Source organism: Bos taurus, chromosome 11, assembly GCF_002263795.3.
Source record: "Bos taurus isolate L1 Dominette 01449 registration number 42190680 breed Hereford chromosome 11, ARS-UCD2.0, whole genome shotgun sequence".
NCBI classification, from domain to species: Eukaryota; Metazoa; Chordata; class Mammalia; order Artiodactyla; family Bovidae; genus Bos; species Bos taurus.
The window spans coordinates 72,283,011-72,300,008 of record NC_037338.1 but is presented as its reverse complement, the minus strand read 5'-3'; the positions used below and the strand labels follow the sequence as shown (position 1 = coordinate 72,300,008).

At 51.8% G+C, this 16,998-nt stretch overlaps 3 protein-coding genes across 12 annotated transcripts; 1 reads left to right on the top strand and 2 right to left on the bottom strand.

The window, feature by feature from the left end:
- Positions 1 to 2,554: 2,554 nt before the first annotated feature.
- EIF2B4 (eukaryotic translation initiation factor 2B subunit delta) lies at positions 2,555 to 7,070 on the bottom strand. 6 transcript variants are annotated; one of them, XM_005212983.3, is made up of 13 exons: positions 6,852 to 7,070; positions 6,601 to 6,644; positions 6,137 to 6,272; positions 5,752 to 5,958; positions 5,402 to 5,484; positions 5,112 to 5,203; positions 4,761 to 4,875; positions 4,487 to 4,563; positions 4,190 to 4,292; positions 3,826 to 3,953; positions 3,510 to 3,687; positions 2,924 to 3,104; positions 2,555 to 2,798 (listed from the first exon to the last, which is right to left on the bottom strand). In XM_005212983.3, the coding sequence occupies exons 2-13, from the start codon at positions 6,628 to 6,630 to the stop codon at positions 2,599 to 2,601; spliced, it is 1,530 nt and encodes a 509-aa protein (XP_005213040.1). In that variant the 5' UTR covers positions 6,631 to 6,644; positions 6,852 to 7,070; the 3' UTR covers positions 2,555 to 2,598.
- Positions 7,071 to 7,325: 255 nt separating this feature from the next.
- On the top strand, positions 7,326 to 13,115 carry SNX17 (sorting nexin 17). 2 transcript variants are annotated; one of them, NM_001015638.1, is made up of 15 exons: positions 7,371 to 7,495; positions 7,958 to 8,032; positions 9,035 to 9,152; positions 9,777 to 9,841; positions 10,126 to 10,236; positions 10,354 to 10,444; positions 10,588 to 10,675; positions 10,919 to 10,988; positions 11,273 to 11,365; positions 11,461 to 11,664; positions 11,807 to 11,932; positions 12,097 to 12,174; positions 12,301 to 12,375; positions 12,467 to 12,508; positions 12,602 to 13,114. In NM_001015638.1, exons 1-15 carry the CDS (start codon positions 7,433 to 7,435, stop codon positions 12,713 to 12,715), a joined length of 1,413 nt encoding a protein of 470 aa, NP_001015638.1. In that variant the 5' UTR covers positions 7,371 to 7,432; the 3' UTR covers positions 12,716 to 13,114. The 2 variants fall into 2 exon arrangements, with proteins under 2 accessions (XP_005213057.1, NP_001015638.1); XM_005213000.4 differs by lacking the exon at positions 7,958 to 8,032 and having other exon boundaries at positions 7,326 to 7,495; positions 12,602 to 13,115.
- Positions 13,116 to 13,220: 105 nt separating this feature from the next.
- ZNF513 (zinc finger protein 513) lies at positions 13,221 to 16,835 on the bottom strand. 4 transcript variants are annotated; one of them, XM_059890992.1, is made up of 5 exons: positions 16,451 to 16,694; positions 16,047 to 16,208; positions 14,484 to 15,068; positions 13,717 to 14,393; positions 13,222 to 13,505 (listed from the first exon to the last, which is right to left on the bottom strand). In XM_059890992.1, the coding sequence occupies exons 1-5, from the start codon at positions 16,503 to 16,505 to the stop codon at positions 13,449 to 13,451; spliced, it is 1,536 nt and encodes a 511-aa protein (XP_059746975.1). In that variant the 5' UTR covers positions 16,506 to 16,694; the 3' UTR covers positions 13,222 to 13,448. The 4 variants fall into 4 exon arrangements, with proteins under 4 accessions (NP_001178224.1, XP_059746975.1, XP_005212974.1 ...); NM_001191295.1 differs by having other exon boundaries at positions 13,221 to 14,393; positions 16,451 to 16,687; XM_005212917.4 differs by lacking the exon at positions 16,451 to 16,694 and adding an exon at positions 16,735 to 16,835 and having other exon boundaries at positions 13,222 to 14,393.
- Between the last annotated feature and the right edge of the window lie 163 nt (positions 16,836 to 16,998).

Genomic DNA, 16,998 nt, shown 5'->3' with positions numbered 1-16,998 from the left:
ATGCCCCAAAAGGTTTCAGCTGTGTGCTCATGGTAGTTAACATCTTCCATCTGTTGGAGAGGGAAGATGTTTTACATCTGCAAAACAACTTGGGAAATGTGCATCAAATACTACTATTGAATTACCTGAGAGAGGAGCTAAAGCAGAGGATGCAGGGGAAAGCCTGTCTAGGAAGGTCCCATGGTGTCTTGCTCTGTTACATATGGACTTCCCTGTTGGTCCAGTGTTGAAGACTCCCTGCTTCCACTGTAGGGGGCACGCCTCACAGGGGCCAAAAAGGGTGAAAATAAGATGCTGCTGTAAATAACCTTGTATCTAAGTTACTTTATATGTATAAATTCCTAGAAGCAGAATTGCTGGACCAAAATTTAGGCGCACTTGTGATTTTGATTGATGGGCAATCTTTTTTTACTGATCTGTTTCTCCATCTCTAATCTCTACCAGTTAGCTTTCTAAAGCACAGAGCTGATCCTGTTGAACCTCTGCTTAATTTTGATGATTGAGTGGTATGCTCAATATAAAAAAAAAAAATTCATGATTTTTATAGAGAAAAAGCAAAAATTCAACAACTTCTCATTGCATGGCATTGGAAGTAACTAGTGATCAATGCCTGAAAATTGACAATTTAAAAAATTAAGCATTGATCTTGCCTTTCCAGCATGAATTAGTAATTCAGAATAGTAACTGATGACTAATGCCGAAGCTGAAGCTCCAATACTTTGGCCACTTGATGCAAAGAACTGACTCATTGGAAAAGACCCTGATGCTGGGAAAGATTGAAGGCAGGAGGAAAAGGGGACAACAGACAGAGGATGAGATGGTTGGATGGCATCACCAACTCGATGAATATGAGTTTGATCAAGTTCTGGAAGTTGGTGATGGACAGGGAAGCCTGGCATGCTGCAGTCCATGGGGTCACAAAGAGCTGGACACGACATAGCAACTGAAATGAACTGATGAGAGACAGTTTTTTTATAGAAGATTATCAGCTACTAAGCGTGGAATGATGTAATTAGGGGAAAAATTTACCATGTTGCATCCTCTAATGAAATAATTCAGGCAACAATCAAAAACGGATCCATTCATCACTGAAAATAGACTAACCAACCTGATGTGAGGCAGTATGAAACACAATCAGCCTGGTTCCTGGAACAAGTTAAATGTCATGAGAAAAGAAGGCAGGCTGAGGAGACTGCTTTTGATTCAAAAAATTCAAGACATAATAACCACAGATAATGTATGGATCCTGATTCAACTGTAAAAAGCCACTTTTGAGACAATGAAGGAAATCTGATTATGGATTAGACAAAGATAAGCAAGAATTTAATAAGTGTAATAACATGGTAAGTTTCCATATTTTTTAGAGATATGCTGATGTTTGGAGGAGTAAAATGATATAATGACTGGGATTTGCTCTAATGCAACTTCTGCAAGGAAAAAAAAAGGAAACAGAAAGCATTCATGGGAAATCTTGATAATTACTGCATTTAGTGAGGGGGATTCTTTGAATAGTTCCCTGTACTTCTATGATGCTTGAAATTTTTCAATAAAACACACACATATACACACACAAAATGGATGACTCTTCTGTTTTTTAGGCTAACCATAATGGTCAGACTCTCACAATCTGAACCTAATCCAACCTATGTTAACAGCTTTATCACTAATTCTCCACACAAGCCTCCATTCTAGCTTTACCGCATGACTTGACACTTTGGAACTGGCTGATCATTTTAAGGCCTATTCTGTAGTCTAAATTATTCCCTCTGCCGATCTGCCTTCTCATCCTTTTTCCAATTGGGAAATTTCTTCTCCTTCAAGGCCTAGGTCAGATGTTAGCTGTGAAGTCTTGCTCAACCTCACTAGATCTCCTGAGTTGCTTCCAATGAACTCTGTTCATTACTACTAGTAGAATTTATCTCATACTGTAGACACTGTCTGTCTTCTTCCATCATGATGAGCACTCCCTAACAGCACACAGCATAAAAATTAAAGGCACAGACTCTAGACCCAGAATGCCTGAGATCGCATGCCAGTTTACTTAGCGTTACATTGGGCAAGTAACGGCAACTCTCTGTGCCTCAGTTTTCTCATCTGTAAAACCTCACTTCATAGGATGGTATTAATCTCTGTAAATAAGAAAGGGCCAACAGTTTCCAACACATGTTAACTACTGAGTACTAAGAATATAAAATATTAATATATTAATTGTAACATTATTTAATACAAATACCACTGTATTTGTTTAACATTAATATAATAATAACACTAAATACTAAGGGTAGGACTCCTACTTGTCCTTATTGTACTGCTCCTTATATCTAGCTCAGTGTCTGGCACATAGATGCTCAATAAATGGTTGATGACTTGGGATAATTTTTGGTCTCCATACTGACCTTCACTTTGGCCCCAAAGCACTGGCATGGACCTAATCACCTGAGAACATTTCCATAAAGTTTTGTCTAGAGGTTCGCAGCAGGTGCTAAGAGGGACTGGGGAGTCTGGACTCCTAAGTGGTGGTGATGCTAAAAGAGATAACAGGCAGCAGAGTTGCTGAGTGTAGGGAGTATGTCATTTATTGACCCTGTGTTCCGCCACTCACTGGTCACTACTCTTGACTCGTAGGACAACAGGTACAGAACTGCAAGGGATCATCCCCAGCTCTGTGATCACCAGGTCTACCAGTTCTGGGGGGGTCACATCATAGACCAGATTCAACAACCGTAGCGACGAGTGGTTCTGCCAGTTAGCCAGGGCCACATGTTCTCCTCGCTCACACAGCAGATCATCAGGGTCATCTGCAATGGGAGGTACACCCTTTTATGTACTTTTAAAAAATAAGTTGTAGTTCAACCTCCCTTCTCCCTCCCAAATCTTCTCAGGTCCCCGGAACTTCCTCTTCTGCCCGCCTGGGCCTCCTTACCTAGCTCATTAGAAACAAAGGCATCAGTCTGCACACGCTCACAGAACTTGTATGTTTCACAGCAGACCAGCACTGGTACATTATGGGCCCGTGCCACCAGGGCCAGCTGTGCTGTCCCTACCCGGGACATCACAGACCCATTCGCCAGGAGAGCATGAGCTCCCAGTAGCACCTTAGAAACCTATTTTGAAGAGTAGAGAGAAGGAAAAAAAAAATCATGTGTGACCAATACAGAATAAGGTTTCCAACTCCTACCCAGGACAGCAACATTAAGACAATGAGTAACAAATCGTAATAATGGCCCTTGGAAAACACCTGACCACTGATTCACTGCACCACCCACAGGAAGACTAAACTCTGAAGTTACTTTTGTCTGGTTCCCTGGTGGTGGCTGCTAGTTTAATATAAGGTTCCTGTCATAGCTAGACATGCTGTGTACTGTGCTAGAGATGTTCTTCCTATTAGCTATCAACAAGGTTACAGAGTTTTAGGATTTCTAGGTAAGTGCAATGTTGGGAGGATGGGATTACATCTTTACTACTGCACCCTTTTACTCCACTTTGGAGTCCCTTTACTCTGCCCTCACCTCTGGGAGCACATAGGAAGCTGCAGGAATCAGCAGGTAGGAGGCAGGGACCCCAGCACGGACCAGAGAACGTAGTGTGTGCTTTGCCTCCAGCCGTGGCCGGCTGTCCACCACTACCACGCGAAATTGCCGGCCCTTAGCCCAAGCCTCCTGAAGAATGTGTGATACCAGAGATGAGCTGGAGCGAAGGGAGAGGAGGATTCAGTTATAAACGTCACTGACTGATGGTCAGCTCATTCCTAAAGGGCAAAGGGGCAGTCCCTTCTTCAGATCATTTCACTTCCCAGTTTTCTTGGTCGTAGGGTCTGGCCCATACCATCCATATACCAGGATCACATCTCCATTACTGATCTTCTTATAAGCAAAGCGTGAGATTGCCTGAGCTGCAAGCACAATCTTCTCTTTTATATATCGGTCAATAGCTGCTCGTAGTTCTGACTTGGCCTAATGGAGTAAGACACTTAAGGAACAAGAAATGGACATTTTTTTCCTTTGATTATCATGCCAGATACTTGAACATGTGTATAACAATGAGACTAAAGGGGGCCCAGGTTAGACAGTCCAACCACCTCCTTAACCCCTGCCCAGGCAGACCAGATAGCTGCCCTTCCTGGGAGTCCCAAATATGTTTCTAGCTCCATCCTCCCATGCATGCCTTGCTCATGCCTCATACTCATCACCTCCTCTTCCCGCTTAGAGCCGCTCACACCCGTGATCTCCTTGTTAAGGAACTTGATGGCGTTGTACATGCTGGCTGACAGGGGACGGCATTGAGTCAGGAAGCTACAACAACAACAACAACAACATCTTGCATCCATGCAACGCTTCACAGCTCACAAAGCTTTTATATTTCAAAACATCTTTTGAAAGAGAAGACAGAAAAATTAAAAACAGAGATAGAAGAGCAAGAAAAAGGGTTCAAGAAAAGGACGGAACAAGGTAAAGAGTGGGAGGAGACATGCAGTGGTCATCCTTACCTGAAGTAGGGCTTTAGTTTATTCACTAGGTCCCTTGACAATTCTTCACTGGGAGGTGTTGTGTAGTCCTGAATCACCTATAGGTACACAGGTTGATCAGTAAAAAGGCCCCCTGACAAGTCTCTGAAAGGGGAATAGGGTGAGCTTCTCTGAGGAGAGTCTTCTAGGATGGTGTCATTTCATCTTCCCCTAGAAATGACTCTGGCTGAGAGAAGCTGGGGTAGTGTTGGAGAAGGTGAGGCTAGGTCATAAGAGGGAATAAGATGGGACATACCTGCTGCAAGGCACGAAGCAGGGCGATGCACCGGGCATTGGAGCCACTGACCAGGCCCTGGGAGTACTGCAGGCCGAGCCGCACCATGGCTGGGTGGATCACAGAGGATGGGATGCTGATGGGATGGCGGTGTCACACACTTTGCAAGGGAACTTGAGCACCTACTGCCCACCTGCCTCTGATGAAAATGAACCTCCTTCACTAGCACAGACACCCCCATTTCCTCAAGAGTTCTGCCTTGTGTTCATACTTCTTTCCACAGATCCAACCTCCAGGTTCCAGTCATTTTGAAAACAGAATTACTAAAACTCCTCAGACTTAAAAAGTTATGACAGTTTCATAAAATCCTACCTCATAAACTGGGTCAAAGAGTTTTGTCTGCTGTACTGGGGTAGGTGGGAGAAGAGACTGACTTTGGATCCATAATCCTTTCGTGTAGGAACCTTGACAAAACAAGGGGACAGGACCAAAGGCCCAGAGTTTAAAACTGTGGGATGATGCTGGGAAGGAAAAAGACAGTGAGCCCGCTTTGACCCAAATACTCATCCTTTTCCAAGGTCTCTCTTTGCCCCGAGCAACTTTCCTCCCTCTATTCCATCTCCCTAGGCTCTTTCTGGCCATACTCCAAACCCACTTCTTACCTGCTGTCGCTCTGGTTTTTTCACAAGCCTTCTCAGAAGTGTGGGGTCATCAACCTGACTATGCTCAGGCAGACGCTTCACTCCTAGAAGATAACAATCATGTCTTCAAGACACTGTAGGTGATAAAGAGAAATCTGCTTTCAGGGCATAAGGGACATCAAGAGAAATTTGAGGCAGGGTAGAAAACTGGAGAAAAAAGGTAGATGAAGAAACAGCGGTAGGAAGAGGCTGACGGGAGAACCGTGAACTCTGGGAACCAAGGTAAAAACCGGCAGCTGTTCTCTGGTGGGACAGCCTGAGCTAATATAGGCCTTTGAATCAATGGAAATCTTGAAATGAAGGGACAATACCTGAGGGGGTTTCTCCAGCTGTGCTGGGGCAGGCTTGAGGAGGTGGCCCTCCTTGGTCCCCTTTTCTTGCCTGCTTCAGGGCCCGTTCAGCCTCTTGCTTGGCCCGCCGTTCAGCTCGAAGTTCAGCTTTACTCCTACCTGCTGGAACTTTCTCCTTGGCAGTGCCCAACTGACTGTCCGGTCCTGCCAGGTGTTTGGCTGGGCCTACTAAAGGTAGAAGAGGCAGGTGCCCAAGCCTCTTGGGCAGGTAAGTAATAGCTATGCCCAACCAAAGCCTCTTTTCCTTTTCACTTGTTCAAATCAACTTTGTCCTGTCTCCCCCACTTTTTTCCCACCACATCCCTTTACCAGTTTCACACCCCAGCCCTTTGAAAAGCCCCCACACCTTGACACTGGGCTGCAGATACAGCGGAGCCAGTTTCTGTTTCTGTCCCCTTTTCCTCTTTCCGTTTCTTCTTCTGCTGTTTCTTTTCTTTCCGAAGCTGCAGCTTTTCTTCTTGGGTCATCTCCCTCCCCTCTGCCTAAGACACAGACACACAATACTGCTCTTCCCCAATAATTCCAAAAATGAATAAACACTACTGGATACTTACTAGACTCCCACACGGTCCCTAATCCTTCCTGAGTTTCACCAGCTCCTTGTTACAAGCTAAGAGCCTACAGGGATAGAAGTTTCTCCTTCAAGTCAGAGTCACACTACCATAAGGCTGACAAAACTCTGTAAAAATCTCCTGGCTTTACCAAAAAATAAAGTGGAACAAGGATGGAGGCTGGGACGGAATGAAGTTGATACAGGCTCCTGCGTACTGCCTGACAGGGTAGGTAGCTTGTGCGGGCACCCTCACTTACCCCAGGCCGAGGAGCAAGCTCCGCCTTCATCCCAGATCCCGAGTCTGCATCAGAAAACAGGGCACAAAGTGAACTAGAGAGGCTCCGGGAGGGTTTGGGGGGACTCGTACTCGGCACAGCTGGTTGCTGGCTCGGCATGACCAGAGCTCGGCTCCGCCACCAGGCGGGAGGTGAGCCTGGGATCCGCGTGGGGACGCAGTGCGCGGCCGGATCAAAGGGAAGCCGGGCGGGGGAAAGAAGCGAGCACGCACTCTTCCCGGAGAAACAAGCCGGTGCGCGGCGCAGAGTGTGTCCGAGGCACTGCCGGCCAGAGTCCGTCGTGGCGCGGGAACCAAATGACGGGGCCCAAAAGGACCCAGGGCCCAGCAATAGCCTTATGGAGCCGTTGGCTCACGTACTTATTTGTGCGCCCGGCCCTTCACTCACCCTCGCGAACAGCCACAGCCGCGGTAGCCATCACCCTTCGTTCTAGGCTCCGCCCGCCGGGGTCACCGCGACTAGAGCGCCCCCTGGGTAGACAGCCGTGTCGCGCAGCTCCAGGCGGACTACAAACCCCTGCATGCACTGGGGCCCCGCCCCGGGCTACGGGTCGCGATAAGGGCCATCGCAATTTCAGGCTCCTAATCCCTTAGACTACAATTCCCAGAATGCCAGGCGGCGCTGCGTCCCAGAGCAGACGTTCCCAGCCCTTCCCATAGCCGATCTCGCGCCCACCCCCACCCCCCAAAATGGCGAGCGAGACTGCGGGGACGCGCTGAGAAGCGGAGGCGAGCGTGCAAAGCCGCTGCGGCCCTTATAGTCCGGAGCCCGGCCGGGCCCTGCTGCAGGGAATATGCACTTTTCCATTCCTGAAACCGAGTCCCGCAGCGGGGACAGCGGCGGCTCCGCCTACGTGGTGAGGAGCGGCCGGAGCCCAATCGGGCAGGGGCGGGGATAACGGGCCGGAGCCTCTCCGAGCGGCCTCCGAGGTCTGGCTGCCACCTTTCAGGCCTGGTCACAGGCCGCCGACTCCCGACGGCCTCGCTGGGAGCTTATATTACGTCTGAGATTCGTCCAGAGGTCGCCCCAGCTCCTGTAGGTCCTTTGTTCGGCCGCATCGCCTCCCTCGGCTGGGCCGCGGCTACTCTGGTGGGCGTCACTGGCCTCTTAGGGAAGAAGACTGCAGCCTGAGCGCTCGAGTTTGCCCCGACTGGCCCTTCTGCTTTGGGACCTGGCTCTGGGGGAGATGGACTGGCAATCCTCGGAAGATCTCGGCGCGTTCCTCAGCGCAGCTGTGCCAGGCCACTTCCGGCCAGGGTTCGCAAGGGGACCGCCCAGACCGCGACCCTAAAATGCTTGCCTGCTTTTGTGTCCTCAGGCCTATAACATTCACGTGAATGGAGTCCTGCACTGTCGGGTGCGCTACAGCCAGCTCCTGGGGCTGCACGAGCAGGTGGGACTGGCACCCCTGCCTTGAGGCAGCGTCAAGCCCTATCCTCCACCTGGGCACCAGCGTCTCCATTTCCCGCCTCGTCGCTTATCCGTAGGCTGTAGTTCCCTTTTAATCACAGCCGCAGGGGAGGATTTAGTGCTTTATCTGGTCGTGTGACATTTCCGGGGAACTCCCTAGGAAGCTTAATGTCTGCCACTCTAACCACCCCTGTCTATACTCACATTCTCCTTCCTGCTTCTCTGCCCGCGTCTTACACAGCCTGTACACTGCCTGTGCCTGTGCATGGAGAGATCGCCCACCCTTTCCCCTCGGCTGCCAAAGCACTTTCCTTCTGTCAGCTGAGCTGCAACTTGAAATTCTTTTCCCGGTTCATACAAACCATTCATCAGTTTGGGTCTGTGTTCCTTGATGCACCTGACTGGGTGTAGCTGTTCCAGTTATTCTGTGTCTGTGATGTAATGTTTCTGTTCTCACCAGATTGTGAGCTCTGTATTTAATTCAGTAGAGTCTTGATTATACTGATAACTAGTTGTGCAACTCTAAGCAAGCTGCCTGATTTCTTTGGGCCTTAGCTACTCCAATTGAAACATGGATTCATTGATCTGCAGTGTCCCTTTAAATCCTAAGATGCTTTGTGAATATACTTAGCTATTACTTGACTGTGCACATAAACTCTCCTTACAAAACCCTTTGCTTCCTGTAGGGGTTCAATGAATACAGCCTTGCTAGATAATCAAGGGGCTCACTAGGCCCTGGCCCTATATAAACCCTTCCCACCCTGTGAAGGGGCTGACTCACACACTGTAAGATTGAAAAGGACATATATCTAGGATAGAGGAATGGCTGCCCCTGCCAAAGGAATCATTTCCTGGGTGACCAGGGTCGGTAGGGGAGCAGTGATTGAGGAAAAGGAAGGGGAGCCCAAGAGAACATTATGAATGTGGATTGCCTCTTGTCACTTGTGATGTTTATGTAAAGAGTTGTATCTCTTTCTCCAAATAGCTTCGGAAGGAATATGGGGCAAATGTGCTTCCTGCGTTTCCCCCAAAGAAGCTTTTCTCTTTAACACCTGCTGAGGTGGAACAGAGGAGAGAGCAGTTAGAGAAGTACATGCAAGCTGGTGAGTGGCTCAAGGGAACAGAGGCTGACTCTGTTGAGGATTATGGGGAGAGTCAAAACAGCTGATTCTATAGAAGGCTCTGCTGGGAAGCCTCTTGTTTGATTTAATAAGCAAAAGTAAATAACATGCAAGGATGCTCTAGTATCTGGGTATCAGAAAAGCAGTTTTGGCCTTGACGTCTATAAGAAGTACTGATACGGCACTAAACAGTCTTAAAACATTTTCAGTTAATCGGGAGAACTTCATACTTCATTTGTGTCTGATGTGCTTTAGATGAACATTAAGTTCTATAGATAGTACTTAACTAGATGGTAGCTAAGGGTAGGGCAGGTGAGGAATTTATGCAGGGGACTTCCCTGGCAATACAATGGTTAAGACAGCACTTCCAAGGCTGAGGGTGCCAGTTTGATCCCTAGTCGGGAACCCAAGATCCCACATACTGCACGGTCAGCCAAAAAATAAAAATTAAGTTAAAAAATTATGCGAACAGTGAGTGGGGTGAGGCCAGCTGGGATATGTGATAGGCCACCATCAGCCAAGGAAAGGGAGCCTACCAAGAAGAGAACTGGAAGGAGCCAAGAGGAAACCATAAGTTACTAAAACATCATTCTCTTGTCCCCACAGTTCGGCAAGACCCATTGCTTGGGAGCAGTGAGACCTTCAATAGTTTCCTGCGTCGGGCACAGCAGGTAAGGCTTTGGGGGACCAAGATTTAAGGTTGAAGCACCTTCCTGTAGGGCCACGTCATTTTAATCAGGTCGGTACAGAGGAGTTATTCTGGCACCTTTTCATGGAAGGGGGCTTCTGCTGTACCAGTGAAATCACGGAAACACAGCTTATAATTAAGCAGCTGAGAATAAAGGCACTGGAGGGACCTAGAAATACATAGTTGGGAAGGGGTCAGAGCTGGACGCCGGGCATGTAGTTAACAAGGAGGTGCTCCCATTCCATTCCCATGTTTGTTCACAACCAGGAGACACAGCAGGTCCCCACAGAAGAGGTCTCTTTGGAAGTGCTACTCAGCAACGGGCAGAAAGTTCTGGTCAACGTGCTAACTTCAGATCAGACTGAGGATGTCCTGGAGGTGAGGCACTTGTTCTGCACTGGTCTTCCTTCCCCCGTGCCCCCTGCACTCCTTCCCAGGCTTAAGATGATTGGAACCACCCCATTTGAGGAGTTGTACTTCCTTCCTTGTCCCCAGGCTGTGGCTGCAAAGCTGGATCTTCCAGATGATTTGATTGGTTACTTCAGTCTCTTTCTAGTTCGAGAAAAAGAGGATGGAGCCTTTTCATGTGAGTTTCTCTGGACTTTACAACTTCCCTCTGTTTCGAGTAGTGAATTTGCCTCCCTGTCTCCCCCAAGAATGTGGCAGTCATTTCCCCAGGGCTTTCCCTGCCCTGAGTCTGACATTTTCATTTTTTTTTTAAACCCATAGTTGTACGGAAGTTGCAAGAGTTTGAGCTGCCTTATGTATCTGTTACCAGTCTTCGGAGTCAAGAGTATAAGATTGTGCTAAGGAAGAGGTCAGGGGTGGGCTGGGAGGAGGGAGAGTGCTGGGTTGGATTATGGGGCCACGTATTGAGACAGAGTGACCTGGGCAAGGGGGTAGTGTTGGGTTTTTCTACCAGGCCTCCCAAGCTTCCTCCGACTTTATCAGCCTTCACCCCATAGTTCCCGATTGCTCCTGTTTTGCCCCCCTTTCCTTTCTACCTCTTGCCTTCCCTCAGCTTAGCCCCATTACCCCTTTCCACCCCTTGGCCTCACAGTTATTGGGACTCTGCCTATGACGACGATGTCATGGAGAACCGGGTTGGCCTGAACCTGCTTTATGCTCAGGTGAGCTTGGAGCTGCCTCAGAACCCTTCCCCTGAAAATGGCTCTGGTGTCCCACTCTGCCGAGAAAACTCCTTTCGTGTCTTTACTGCCAGTTCACGGGGAAGTTCCTAGCATACTCTGAGGGCATCTGGCACAGCCTGTACTCTCCCTGCTTTGTAAGCTGATTGGTCAAGAAGACTCACTGCAAAGAGCTGGCTCAGATGTGGGGCTAGGGGTCAGGCTGGACAGAGGTAACTGGACATTTTCTTTGGACCCCTACCCCTCACACTATGTCTCCACTGTAGACGGTAGCAGACATTGAGCGTGGATGGATCCTGGTCACCAAGGAGCAGCACCGGCAGCTCAAATCACTGCAGGAGAAGGTCTCCAAGAAGGAGGTGAGCCTTGCCTCCCCATCTCCCTCCAAGGGGTTGCTTCCTCTGGGCTGTCCTGCTTCCCCTCCTGACTCGCCCACATGGTGACTGGGTTTCAGTTCCTGCGACTGGCCCAGACACTGCGGCATTACGGCTACTTGCGCTTCGATGCCTGTGTGGCTGACTTCCCAGAGAAGGACTGTCCGGTGGTGGTGAGCGCAGGCAACAGTGAGCTCAGCCTCCAGCTCCGCCTGCCTGGCCAGCAACTCCGTGAAGGCTCCTTCCGGGTCACCCGCATGCGGTGCTGGCGGGTCACCTCCTCTGTGAGTTGGGGTAGGAGGGGGGGCCTTTGGGATGGAGGCCTGGCAAGCCTTGAGCTTTGGGAATGGGCTGGAGTAGGTCAAGGCAAGAGGCACAGTCTCTTAGGCTGAGAACGAACTCAACCTGATCCCCCTTCTTCTCCAGGTGCCACTGCCCAGTGGAGGCACAAGCAGCCCCGGCCGGGGCCGGGGTGAGGTGCGCCTGGAACTGGCTTTTGAATACCTCATGAGCAAGGACCGGCTACAGTGGGTCACCATCACCAGCCCCCAGGTGTGAGCCCACCCTCAGGCCTCCTCTGGAGCCCATTGCACCGTCTCTCTTAGATACCCAAGTCTAGGGCTTCCAGGACTCCATGTGAGTGGGAGCCCTTGTCCTAGGGGTGCTGGGCTCAGGGTGACCACTCTAGTCAGGCTGAGCTCTCCCCTTGTCCTCAGGCTATCATGATGAGTATCTGCTTGCAGTCCATGGTAGATGAACTGATGGTGAAGAAATCTGGTGGCAGTATCAGGAAGGTACGCGGTGGCTGTGCTCTCCCTGCCTTTTGTCCTAGGGCTGACGCTTCTGAGAGGGAGGGAAAGGCTCAGGATTCCCATGGGAGTGATCCTGCCCTTACCGGCGCCTCACGTCTCCATCCCCAGATGCTGCGCCGGCGGGTGGGGGGCACCCTGAGACGCTCAGACAGCCAGCAAGCCGTGAAGTCACCACCGTTGCTTGTAAGTACTGCTCCCTGATCGGTGCCCCAGCCCCCAGCCCTTGCCTGACCTCCCCACAAGGTCTCTGATGCTGCTGCCTCCTCTTCCCCAGGAGTCACCGGACGCCAGCCGGGAGTCCATGGTCAAACTCTCAGTGAGTTTCCCACGAGGCTTGGTGAGGTTGGTGTATGTAGGGGATCTCAGGGAGGCTCAAGCCCTCTGACCCCCAACCCTCCCTTTATTCCAGAGCAAGCTGAGTGCTGTGAGCCTGCGGGGGATTGGCACTCCTGGTACAGATGCCAGTGCCAGTGACGTCCACGGCAATTTTGCCTTCGAGGGCATTGGAGACGAGGACCTGTGATCTCCAGCGCTTGGATGTCTGCCCTCTGCCCTGGGAGAATGTTCAGAAACTTGCCCTGTGCCTGTATCCCGCCCTGCCTCCCAAACTGGGGGCATTTTCCTTTTTCTTGTCTCCTTTTCTCCTCTCAGCCAGGGGCCTCCTAACCCACCTCTCCCTCCCCCTCCCCCCAATCCTGGGGCTGGCTATACAAAGGATCGCCTAGAGCTGGCCCTCAATGCCAAATTAGCATTTAGTATTTTGCACAAAGTCCACGGGACCATGGCTACCTGCCTGGGGAGGAACCACAGTTCCCTCCAGGCTGCTTCTGGCTTCTCAGGGCCATGAGCCAAGGGGATGGGCAGAGGTCTGTGTACGGTCTGGCCCAGCTCCCCATCATTAAACTCAGCCTGATTGCTGCCTACCTCTGGTTCCCTCTCTGCCCCTGCTCCCCCCATCACAGCATGCACTGCTGTGCTTAGGGTGAGCCTGAGCCGTGCTTGTCGCTGCCAACTCAGCATAGACATGGCTTTGTTAGTGTTTCCTTTATTATAAAGCACTGAAATAAGTTAAATAAACAGGTGTGAGGCTGGACAGTCCCCCAGCCAGTTCCTCCACTGCCCCTGGGAGCAGTGGAGATGAATACAGGGCCCTTCTCACTGAGCTGATGAAGTGCATCAGTCAAGGCAAGGCCCCCTGGTCCATATGGGTCCCCTGCCCATGGGGTTTGGGCTGGTCCATACAGTGCCTAGGTGAGTCAGTGTGGAGCCCCCTGGCCAGCGGGGGAGGAAGGAGAAGGTGGCTTCTGGTCCGTCTGTATAAAACACAGGAGGGTCAGGACTACTGCATGGAGCCCTGGGACAGAAGGACCTAGTTCAGGGTGAGTCTGTATGGAGAGCTCGGCTACTGGTGGCGCCCAGGGCTGTCGGGCCCCGAGAGCTCAGAACTGGGGGAGGACTGTGAGGTGGGGCCCAGCCCTCAGAAGCAGAGAGGCCAGGCCCTCCCGCCCCGCCATGGCCATGCACCTTCTGGTGGCGCTTGTAGTTGTCCCAGTGGCCCGTGGTATAGGCGCAGGTGGCACAGCGGAAGGGCTTCTCGCCTGTGTGCCGCAGCATGTGGCGTTTGAGGTTCATACTCTGATTGCAGCTGTAGTTGCAAAGGCTACACCGAAAAGGTTTGTCCCCAGAGTGGATCCGACCATGACGTTTGAGGTTGGCCAGGTTACCACAGGCATAGGGGCAGAGGGGGCACTTGTAGGGTTTCTCTCCCGTGTGGACGCGCTGGTGCCGTTTCAGGTTGTCCAGGTGAGCAGAGGCATAGGGACAACGGGCACAACGGAAGGGCTTCTCACCACTGTGCGTCTTCATGTGCCGAGCCAAGTGGTTGGGATAATGAGTGGCAAAGGGGCAGAGGCTGCAGGCGAAGCCTTTGTCACTGGGGCCCTGGGGTCCCCCACTGGCACTACCGCCAGTCTCTCCTCGCATGCAGCGCCCACACGTGGCTGCTCCCAGTCGACTGCCCTCCCCCTCCTCCAGCTCTTGCCCACAGTTCCGGCAGGTCCAAGGGAACAGCAGCTCTGGCAGTGGTTCTGACCCAGTCCCACACAGACCTTCCCCTTCACCCCGCAGCTGCCCACAGTCCGGCAGGAAGCTGGCACCGCCTGGTGACACATGGAGGCTCAGATCTGGAAGCAGCAGGGCATCTGTGGGGACAGTGAGACCTGGGCTATGAACACAGGTACCCCCTAAGGCCACCCACCCGTGTCCCAGGTCCTTTAGTCCTGGCTTTTTACCTTCGGGTCGCCGAGGCACTGCCCCCTCCTGCTCTGTGGGACTGGGAGGCCGGGCAGGACGTGGAGCACAGCAGCGGAAGCCACAGGTCGGGCAGGGAGGGGTGGGGGGCCCTGCATGGGTGCGCTGATGCCGCCTCAGGTTGCCCAGGCTGCTGCAGGCAAAGGGGCAGTGGGGACAGCGGTAGGGCTTCTCGCCAGTGTGGGTGCGGGTGTGTCGTGTCAGGTTGACGAGCTGGGCTGAGGCGTAGGGGCAGCGGCCACAGCGGAACGGCTTCTCCCCGCTGTGTGTCTGCATGTGCCGCTTCAGGTGGCTCGAGTAGTGGGACACGAAGGCGCAGAGGCGGCATGAATACAGTAGACGTGGGGGCAGCGGGGGCCCCCCACCCGGTCCTGCCCCACAACACGGCCCCTCACCTGTGGGCCCCCCACACAGCTGGCAGGCTGGGCCTGGCCTCTCACCCCTGGCCTCCCCTGGACCCCTGGTTGGCTCCTCAACTTCACTCTCCGCACTTAGTGCGCGGCCGCCCCCAGACTCGTCGTCGCTCAGCCCGTAGGGAAGCCCAGGCCTGGCCCCCAGAGAGTCTCCTGGTGAGACAGACAGAAGAGACATCAACACAGGGCAGAACCAGACTCAAAACTCCCTTTTTCTCACTTGTAGCCTCACCACTTGCTGGGCTCCACCCTTCTCTTCAATTCAGTGACCCTAAACAATCAACATGAATTAGCTACCTCTGAGCCTGGACTAACCCAGTGATGACAGAGTTGTACATAGGTTCATGGAATGGAAGAAAATGTGTGGTTCACAGTGGACCACCGATTGAAATCAATCAACAAGTAATTCTTGGGATAAGAAAGCAAAAATACACAAGGCAAAGGCCTGAGACGTTTTTCTAATTCATCCATCAGTGAGGACTCAGTTTTTAATTTATAATCAGCTCCATACTACCTCAAGAGGCAAAATTTGGAGTGAAGAAGAAACAAAGTAATGCGTGTAATACCTACTTCTAAGCCTAAAGGATGGATTCCCTTTTATGTGGATCCCTTCAATGACTTTCAAAAGCATCTTCCAGAAGTGACATTAAGTGGATAGATAAGTAGTGCAGCAACTTAGGATGGGGTGATGCTAAGATCACAGGGAAGACTGTGAAGGATATTTGAGGGTAGAGATTAAAACCTCAGTACAAAAGGAGTTTATGTTGCAGGTGAAATGGAGTCAGAAGTACCAGCATGAATGAGGTTGCTTCCCTAAACCTCTTAAACTCCTAATGAATGAATGGACTAGGGAGCAAGACAAGGTTATTAAAAGGGCATTTACTTGTAGTCAGTCGCTCTTTGTGATTCCTCCACTGTACTATTCATAACATCTTTGAACCAGGCCCCAAAACTTCACATCAACAAAGTGAAGGACCATCAGACAAATGAAGAAATCTAGCTCAAATCTAAACTTACACTAAACCAGTCGCACTGGCAGGAATGCGTGTTTTGCTCACAAGCACTAAACCTAACCCACCTTCTAAAGGCTGGGGTTCCAGTGGTCACTTTCTTAAGTGCCCCCAAACCCACCTTCAGAGTCTCTCTCGAAGCCCATGAGCTGGTCGCTGTTGCGGTCACCTTCCTCCTCTTCCTCTTCCTCCTCTTCTTCAAACTCCAGATCCTGGCCTAGTAGCAAATCACTCTCCAATACCAGGGCCCCGGGTCCTTCGTCGAGGGAGTCTTCGGTATCCACTGAAGAGGGGAGGGAGCTTGTAGATTCTCCCTCAGGAACCGAGCCCATCATCCGCACCCGGGCAGACAACCCTCACAGACCGTGCTTCCCGCACTCGCAGACCCTCTAGGGTACCTTGATGGGAAGCTAGGAGTCCAGATCGCCCACCCCATCCCTCAGGAGTCGCCCTCCACCCAGACCTAAACCCTCGCCACTGACCCCACCCCCGCTCTTCCCCACCTCACGGCCCCTGACCCCTGACCTTTGACCCCCTCGCATTTCACGGGCTGCGGGTGGCTTTGCTTCCTTCGGGGCATCGTGACCGGCTCCAGCCCGACGCGCCTCCGGCCTGCGGCCGCCCGGCCCCGCCCTCTAAATTCGGCCCGCCCGCCCTTCCTCTCAGGGCCCGCAGTCAGCCCCCATACAACGGCGCGGGCCCCGGGCAGCCCCCGGCCCTGGCCCCGGCGCCCAGCTCAGGCCGCTCCCGCCGCCGCCGCCGCGTCCATTCATGGAGCCCCCTACCCCCCTACGGAGACCAGCTGGTACCTCCGTACTCGCTTCCGCTTCCGCTGCCGCAGAGCCACACGGGACGCGTAGTCCGTGAAAAGTAGAAGCAGCTAAAGCGTCCACAGTGTGACCAGGAAGTGATTGTGACGAAAGCAAGCGGAAGAGCCAGTCAGGAATCAGGTGGAACCTGGCCGGCAAGGAGGGCAGGTCGAACCCAACCCCTAGCTTTAGACTTAAAGGCCACCAGCCTTTGACTCCTCGCAGGAGGAACAAGGAAATCATTCCTAACTCTAGGAGGGGGTG